The sequence below is a fragment of the Manihot esculenta genome, chromosome 1 (genome assembly GCF_001659605.2).
Source record: "Manihot esculenta cultivar AM560-2 chromosome 1, M.esculenta_v8, whole genome shotgun sequence".
Lineage (NCBI taxonomy): Eukaryota > Viridiplantae > Streptophyta > Magnoliopsida > Malpighiales > Euphorbiaceae > Manihot > Manihot esculenta.
The window spans coordinates 3,348,144-3,357,928 of record NC_035161.2 but is presented as its reverse complement, the minus strand read 5'-3'; the positions used below and the strand labels follow the sequence as shown (position 1 = coordinate 3,357,928).

Genomic DNA, 9,785 nt, shown 5'->3' with positions numbered 1-9,785 from the left:
ATAAGGCTAAATGCCATGTATAACATATCATTTATTGATAAATATTAATTTACAATAAAAATATATTGTATAAATTTTTATCTTGCAGATAAATTTTTAAAATACTATGAGGGTCAATCCACTCAAGAATAAAAATTTAATATTTAATTTTATTAAAATTTAGAGATTTTATAATATTTTTCATAATATTTTTTAATTTTTATGCAAAATTTTATTTTTTAATTTGAATACTCACCAAAATTATCTCAATAAGGGCGATAGAATCGCCTAAAAATACGGGCTTTTTGCAAAATAAAGTTAAAAAAAAAAAATATTTCCTAAATCCTGGTTTGCGAAAATTTTTTTTCCAAACCAGGGTAAATCAGGGTTTTACCGCATTTTATAAGTGTGGTAGAGACTACCACACTTATAAAATGCGGTAGAGAGTAAAATTATTTTTTTTTTTAAATAAAAAATTTCTATCGCACTTTTGAAGTGCGGTAGAATTTTTAATAAACTTTTAAAAAAATCTACCGCACTTTTGAAGTGCGGTAGAATTTTTAATAATTTTTTAAAAAAATCTACCGCACTTTTAAAGTGCGGTAAATGAGTGAGTGATATAAAAATAATTTTTTTAAAAAAAATAAAATTCTACCGCACTTAGAATTTTATTTAAATTTATTTTTAATAATTAAAATATTACCGCAATCTTAAATAAATTACGGTTGAAACGGAGAATGTGATTTACGTATTACCGCACTTTAAAAGTGCGGTAATACGTAAATCACTTTACTTATTTAATATATATTATATTAATTATATTTATTTATTTATAAAATTTATAGATAATTATAAAAATTATATTAATATTAATTATTTAATATAATTAAAATTTAATATAATAATGATCATATATAAATTTATTTTAATAATTAAAATTATATATATAATATTATAATTATATTTATTTAAATATTATTTAATATAATTAAAATTTAATATAATAATAATCATATATAAATTTATTTTAATAAATAAAATTATATATATAACATTATAATTATATTTATTTAAATATAATATCATAATTATATTTATTTTATAAATAATATCATATATTTTATTTATTCATAGAATTTATTATTTTTATTAAAATTATATTTATAAATAATATTTAAATATTTAAGAATCATAAAAATTTAAAAAAATATATAAATAATTAAAATTATAGAATGTAATAAAAATAGAACAATATAATTATAAATGATAAAATAAAAAAAAATAATGCTAATGATGTCCCAAATGTCCTCCCGTGCCACATGGACGTCCCCTTCGTTCATGTGGACATCGAGTTCTATATGGCCGACGGTCATCACTTGTACCCTCACCTTCAGCAGCAGCAGGATTAATATTAAGATCAGAAGCTACCGAGCTCGGATCTCGTGTTGCAGTATAATGCGATGGTAAATAGATATCATCAGATGCAAAAGTGGAGTACTGCTGCCCCGATGTGTACTGTACAAAATTGCCAGAGAATGGTTGTGTGCCTAGACTAGATGAAGGAATATCCACAGAATGCCTAGCCGAAAATGCATTAATGGATCTACCATGTCGTGCAAAAGCATCAAAAGTACTACCTATCGGGATCTGCATCTGAAATGGATTATCTTGAATACCAACCTGCTGGAAGGACCACTGTGTTGGGGTTATATGAGGTGGTGGCATATAACTACCATGTGTCAACGTAGTATATTGTGATCCACCTTCTTGTGGAACACTAGGTCCTGCTGAAGACTGTCCAACCTCACCAAATGATCGATGAGTGTGGAATGAAACGGGTGCCGGAATGATGACATTTGCCGGGACAGTGGTATGTACATCAGGATCAGCTTGTTGGCGAGAGCTACGTCTACGCCTCGGCCTCCTCGGTGGGTCAACAGGCTCTTCAGGGTCATCTGGCATAGGTTGCGCCCGAGGTGCTGGCTGTGGTGGAGGTATCTCTGTTATTCGTTTCTCTTCTTCCATGGCATAGAACATTGCTGTTGTTTGTCTTTCAATAAGATCTGTGCCCGGATTAGGAAATTGTCGATTAATTAAATGTATATTCTCGATACCATCCTCCTGTTGGCAAAACAAAAATTAAACATTGATATGTTTAAAAAAATAAACATATGAAAATGTAATGAATAATTAAATATTACCACAATGCCAATAGCTGCACCACGATGCCAAACATCATGTCCACATCTTCGTCATCACTTAGTTGTGCTAATCCATATTTAATAATATCATTATCCAACATCGGTTGTCTAAAAATAATCCTTGTTATCATTTCTTCATGCGTTGACAATTTAATGGCACGAACAATTTGATTCACTAATTCTTTATAATTCATTTTCTTTTCGATACGAAACATTCTAGACTGTCCACCAATATAATCATATCCAATATCAATATTAACTATGTGCCCGTCCCAGTACACTGTACCATAACGCGGAGTAGTCATTTTTCTTCCTAATTCACCTACTAGACAATAATAGTACAATACATTACAAATTAAAAAAAATTGAAGCTAAATATAAATTATGAATTACAGCAATTGAAGCTAATTCACCTACTAGACAATAATAAATATAAAAAAAATTGAAGCTAATTCACCTACTAGACAATAATAGTACAGTACAATACATTTTTCTTCCTAATTTATTTCACCCCTTTTATTTTATTAATTTTTAAAATAAAATAAGTTTAACTAAATAATTTTTTACTAATTTTCTAATATTTTTTTCAACAAAAAAAATTTACATCAATATTTATATTTATAAACTTTTCCCTACTTTAATACTACCTTAATCCCTATAATTTTTGTCACAACAATTTATGTATATTAATTTAATTTTTAAAAACTAAATTTACATTTATGAATAATATAAATTTATTTCCCCACAAAACATTATTTTAAAATTTAAAATAAAATATATCTCACTAAATAATATTTTTAATAATTTTCTAATATTTTTCCTACATAAAACATTTACATTTATAAAATTTCCCTACTTTAATACTACCTTAATCCATTCAATTTTGGTCACAACAACCTATTAATATTAAATTATTTTTAAAAAAAATAAAATTTCATATTTATTGTAAATAATATAAATTTATTTCCTCACAAAACATTTCTTTAAAATTTTAAATCAAATATATCTAACTAAATAATTTTTTATCCATATTGTAATATTTTCTCTACACAACAAATTCACAACCAAAATTTACATTTATAATTTTCTAATACTTCAATCCCTACATTTTTTTATCGAAGATCCTATATATATTAAATTTCTTAAATAACTACATTTTGAGATTAATTATGAATATTATAAATTTATTTCACCACTTTTTATTTTATTAATTTTTAAAATAAAATAAATCTAACTAAATAATTTTTTACTAATTTTCTAATATTTTTTTCTACACAAAAAATTTACATCAATATTTACATTTATAAATTTTTCCCTACTTTAATACTACCTTAATCCCTACAATTTTGGTCACAACAATCTATGTATATTAAATTAATTTTTAAAAACTAAATTTACATATTTATTATGAATAATATAAATTTATTTTCCCACAAAACACCTATTTTTTCATACATTTCTTTTTTATTTATCACATTATTATAAATCATAAATTGTTTTTCTTATTTTCTTATATTACTTTTTATAATTTTAAATAAATAAACTATGCATTTTTTTTTATTAATTACATACTAACTATAATTTTTTCAATAATCTAAATATCTTATTAATTACTTAAAAGAATAAAATATACAATATTTTTATAAATAATAAATAATATTAAATTACTTACCTGGAGATGGAGCAGTGAGAAAGAAATTGCAGAGACACGGACGGAGCAGGAGCAGCAGGAGCAGGGACACGGACGGAGCGGCACGGACGGAGCGGCACGGACAGAGCACGAGATGGAAAAAATCTCAGCAGTGTGGAGATGAGGGTTGATGGAGCAGGGACGAGAAAATTGCAGGAGATGGAGAAAATCTCAGCAGTGTGGAGATGAGGTTGATGGAGCAGGGATGAGAAAATTGCAGGAGATGGAGAAAATCTCAGCAGCATGGAGATGAGGTTGATGGAGCCGGGACATGGTGGGAATTATATAAAGAAAATAAATCTCCTCTACCGCACTTTTAAAGTGCGGTAGAGGACTTTCTCTGCCAGGTGCAGGAATCTCTGCACCTGGCAGAGATTCTACCGCACTTATAAAGTGCGGTAGAAGCTCCTTGCCTCTGCTCACAGGGCAGAGACAAGTCCTGTCTCTGCTCTCCTTCTACTGCACTTCAAAAATGCGGTAGAATTTCTTTTATTTAAAAAATTATTTTTTTTATTAATCACTGACGGGGCAGAGACGAGTCTCGTCTCTGCCCTCTCTGCCAGGTCTACCGCACTTTTAAAGTGCGGTAGATTTTTTTAAAAAATTATTAAAAATTCTACCGCACTTCAAAAGTGCGGTAGAAATTTTTTATTTAAAAAAAATAATAATTTTACTCTCTACCGCATTTTATAAGTGCAGTAAAGACTACCGCACTTATAAAATGCGGTAAAGCCCTGATTTACCCTGGTTTGGGAAAATTTTTTCCGCAAACCAGGATTTAGGAAATATTTTTTTTTCTTAACTTTATTTTGCAAAAAGCCCTAAAAATACACAATTCTCCTTCTTAATCGGCACTTTCTAGGCCATTTGTACTCTCCCTTGAATCAAGAGATGGTGGTTTGTAGAGATTGGGTGAAGATTTTTCCCTTCCTTCCGATAGCTCTACATCCTCCATCCTTTGCAAATATGTAGTCCCATGGATTCTCAAAGCTTCACCGTTGGGCTTTTATGATGCTTCTTAAATGTAGGCCTTAGATCATATAATAAAAAATAATAATCCTCCAGACTGCCAGCTAATTTTTAAATATTGTGGACCATACAATCAAGTACATTAATAATTGAATTTTGAACATGCTTTTCATGAGGGAAGCTGAATGCATCGTTTTCAAAGGAAGAAGTACTTAACTTGTTTACTTTCTTTGACAATTTTTTGACAATTCAGATTTTATTATTATTTTTAATAATTTAAAATGAATTTTAAATTCAAATTCATTTTAAATTATTTAAATACATTTTAAAATTAATTATTTAGTTTATATTTTTTATTAATAATTTATATAAAATATACTTTTCACTAATTTCTTTTTTAATTTTATTTTTAAATTTATAAATTTAAATATCTTCTAAACCTAATTAAATATTATTAAAACAAGTGCTAATTTTTTTTTTTTTAACATGCAAGTTAATTGTATTGAAAATCTAGAAAGACAGTTAATTACAAAGCCAAACTGACTTGGAAATGGAAAAGTCCACATCCCAACCAAAACTCAAATAGGACCTAATTCATTTTGAGATCCTACTGGAACAATCTACAGTTTTGTATCTCCACCATCTCGTCCCTCATCTCTGCACTGATATGTTGCAAGCCAGAAAAGATCGCCGACAACCATACACTCTAAGTACAAAGATCAAGCTAATAAAGCCAACAAATCAAAACAAAAATACAATCTCGAAAGAGAAACAATTAGAAAGGTAGAGAAGAAAGTAAAGAAACCAAACAAATACCCATCTAACTATTAACAAACTCTACAAGATCAAAATCATCAATTAAAAGCCAAAAAAAATAAATAAATATCATGGTATTTTCACCTCGAGTAGCCATAAAACCATAATAAGAAGGCAGTTTTGCATTCCAATATTGATTAATTCACCGATTCACACCATCTACGATGATGACAATTGGACAAACAGAAAACTTGAGGCATAAAAATAGAACCATGCAATTAAAAACACAATCGCACCCATACACACTCTAAACACAAACAAAAATTGTATCACAGCCAAACACCACACTAAAGGCTACCAAAATCAAAACCCAAACTATACGTAAACCACAATAAGAAACTCGTCGAGGTCGAACAAATAACTCTATTATGGTCAGGATTAGAATTTTCTCCGCGATGATCAAAGGAATTTAACCCTAAAACACGCTTTTTTCGACTCTCTTTCTTACTTTCTCTCTTTTGAAATAGAACCTCCCAACCTTAAACAATTGCCGGTTCAAATAAAAAAATAACCGATAAGCTTCAATTTTTTCATTTGATTTTATAATTAATCTATTTGATTCAATTTTATTTTAAAAAATTTAATTATTTTAATTTACTTTAATTTTTAAAATTAAAATATCTAAAAAAAATTTATATTATTAAAATTTTATCTAATTTAATTATTAAATATAACTGATAATTTATAATTAATAATCCATAGCTAATAATTAATTGTGATTGATATACTATAAGCATTTAATAAACCGTATCTAATTAAGCTTAAACTTTAACAAGAAATATTAGCTAACTGTGGCTTTCTCAAATGACTGATCAATCATTTTTATTTTATTGAATAAAATATATTTATTATATTAATTATTATTTTTTATTAATTATTATATTTTTTACAGTGTTAAACAATTATTTAAAAAATTAATTGTTACTAATATCTTTTGGTATTAAATCATAATAAATATTATTGCTTAAAAAATTTTATTAAGCTTTATAATATTTGTTATTGTCATATTTTTTATCATTAGCAATAAATTATTTATATCGTTGTTGTATATTAATTTTTATAAAAATAAAATTAATATTATTATAAAATTTTAATGATTAATTTTAATATTTATTATAGTAAATGAAATTTTTTCAAAACCAATCTATCAATATATAATATTTAAAAACTATAATTTCATCACTATACCACTCTATAATTAATTTCCAATTTTTTTCTTTTAAAAATGATTAATATCTAACATTGATCAAAAGTCTATTGAGCTATAAAAGAGCAGACAGAACAATATGAAAGGCCAAAAATCAATAAAAATCAAATCAAAGTAAATTTAAAAAACTAAAATAAATAAAAATTAAATATGAAACAGATACCCTGTATCCATGTGAAAAATTTCATAGATTGCGACCTGCATGTGTATCAAATGGCTCGTCACGTGTCTTACCGGAGCGAAGACAAAACTAGAAATGGAGGAGGAATAGGTATCCATTTGTCCATTACTCATATCTTAACCAATGAATCAGTTTTGATTTTCCTCTCAGCCACCATTTGATTATTCACAGCCATTACTTGAGCCGCTGGTAATGTCTCCTTCCCTCTTAGCCATACTAGTTGTTTTGCTAGTATTATTCATTTTCAATTTAAGCGCCACCGCATTCCGGTCCCGGAGACATCCAAAAAATGACCGGAAGCGACCTCCGGGACCCCCAGCCTTACCAATTATCGGTAATCTCTACATGTTGGGCAGCCTCCCCCATCGATCTCTTTACCGTTTGTCCAAAAAGTATGGCCCTATCATGTCCATGAGACTAGGCTCAATACCAGCAATTGTTGTATCATCTCCTCAAGCTGCTGAGTTATTTCTCAAGGCACACGACGTTGTATTCGCTAGCCGTCCTATAATACAAGCTTCCGTGTACATGGCCTATGGCAACAAGGGAATGGCTTTTTCAGAGTATGGCCCTTACTGGCGTAGCATAAGGAAATTGTGCACGTTACAACTTCTTTCTCCGTCAAAAATTGAGTACTTTGCTCCGATGAGGATGGAGGAGGTGCGGTTGTTGGTTAATTCGCTAAAGCAAGCTGCGGCGGCGCGTGTGGCGGTGGATATCAGTTTAGGCGTGGGAGATCTGATTCGGAACATGAGTTGCAAGTTGGTCTTTGGGGAAGCTAACATTTATGAATTTGATCTAAAGCTGTTGATTGAGGAAGCTTTGAACTTGACAGGAGCTTTCAATATTGCTGATTATGTTCCTTTTTTAGGAGCATTTGATCTTCAGGTATTTGTTTTTCTTTTCTTTTCTTTTTTCTTAACTAATGAGATTTCAATATTGCTGATTAACTTGTGAGATCTCAAATTTAAATTCTACTAAGTATTAATTTTTTAATTCAAATATTTGCATATAGGGATTGAAACAACGTATGAAGGCATATAGCAACAAAATGGACAAAATCTTAGAGAAGATAATAGATGAACATGAAAGGGAAGCTCAATGGCAAAAGCAACAGCAAATAAGAGATTTTGTTGATGTGTTGCTTTCTTTGATGAACCAACCCATCGCATCCAATGATGAATCACTCTCCACACTGGATAGAACCAACATAAAAGCTATTTTACAAGACATGATCATAGGTTCATTTGACACATCAGCCATTACCATTGAGTGGACACTCACAGAACTCCTCAGACATCCTTCTGCAATGAAACGCCTGCAAGATGAATTGCAGAGTGTTGTTGGATTGGATAAAATGGTGCAGGAAAAAGATCTCTCCAATCTTCCATATCTAGATATGGTTATAAAAGAAAGCTTGAGGTTACATCCTGTTGGGCCACTTCTAATTCCTCGAAGCTGTATGGAGGAGATAATAATTGATGGGTATCATATACCGAAGAAGGCAAGAATTATAGTGAATGCTTGGGGAATTGGACGAGATCCTGATGTTTGGTCAGATAATGCAGAAGAGTTTTTGCCAGAAAGATTTGCTGCGAAAAGTATAGACATTCGAGGACGTGATTTTGAGTTTCTCCCATTTGGTTCTGGGCGTAGAGGTTGCCCTGGAATGCAACTCGGATTAACTGTTGTTAGGCTTGTTATAGCTCAGCTAGTGCATTGCTTCAACTGGGAGCTCCCAGATGGTGTGCTGCCTGGTGAATTGGACATGAGTGAGGTATTTGGCCTGTCGATGCCAAGAGCTAGCCATTTGGTCGTGGTGCCAAAGTATCGACTGGGTGTCTGAAGTGCTTTGGAAGTAGCCAAATCAATGTATGCTTCCTAGTTTAATTATTAAATTCTAAGGTGAATTTCCTTCACTCCATCAACCATGATATAGAGATAGATAAGGGTTTTAAATTAATTTAAATTTTAGGAGTTTTTATATATATATATATAAATTAAGTGTTTATCTATTAATGGACTTTGTTTTTTTTATTGAAATCGTCTCCAAAATTAAGAGATTTCAGAGCTAAATATATATAAAAAATAAAAGGATAATCATTCATATATAATAATTTGGACATCTTTCAATATTCACATGTCTTATTCTCCTCGCAATTATTTTGCTTTCGTAGCTTTTACACAGAGAAGTAGAGAGATTATTTCTATTAGTTACTAATCGGTTGTCTTCATTTTATTAAATAAATTATCTAAAAATTTTTAGTAATATAATTTTTATTTAATTAATTAAATTACAATATCATATTAAATACTTAAAATAAAAATAAAAATAAATAAAAAAATTTATTGGAGAAAAAATTTTAAAAATTTTATATTTATATTTTAAATTTAAAATTTTAGATATAAATATTAATCCAAAAAATTGTTAGTTTAATCCATTATTTATAAATTTTTACAATTTTACTTTAAATTGTAAAAATTATCGACTAAATCAATATTTTGACAATTGTAACTACTATCAGCCCATAATGAATTAATCACCTACCATCTATTCGACCGTGATGAATTTTACCATTTTTTTGAAAATAATCAATTAAATTTAGATTTTAAGAATTTACTTAATTTTACTTCATTTTTAAGAAAAAATTTTATGTTACTAATGAGAACACTATATAACTATACTATATGACTTTTAGTAAACTTTTAAATTTATTTTTTTATTTAAAATAATTCTAAATC

At 28.7% G+C, this 9,785-nt stretch overlaps 1 protein-coding gene across 1 annotated transcript; it reads left to right on the top strand.

The window, feature by feature from the left end:
• The first annotated feature begins 7,029 nt into the window (after positions 1 to 7,029).
• Positions 7,030 to 9,003, top strand: LOC110620487 (cytochrome P450 CYP736A12). Its single transcript, XM_021764251.2, has 2 exons — positions 7,030 to 7,931; positions 8,059 to 9,003. The coding sequence occupies exons 1-2, from the start codon at positions 7,236 to 7,238 to the stop codon at positions 8,887 to 8,889; spliced, it is 1,527 nt and encodes a 508-aa protein (XP_021619943.1). The 5' UTR covers positions 7,030 to 7,235; the 3' UTR covers positions 8,890 to 9,003.
• The last annotated feature ends 782 nt before the right edge of the window (positions 9,004 to 9,785 follow it).

Coding starts and splice junctions, on each gene's coding strand:
- LOC110620487 (XM_021764251.2), top strand. CDS start 7,236: ATGTCTCCTTCCCTCTTAGCCATACTAGTTGTTTTGCTAGTATTATTC. Junction 7,932..8,058: donor TAGGAGCATTTGATCTTCAG/GTATTTGTTTTT, acceptor ATTTGCATATAG/GGATTGAAACAACGTATGAA.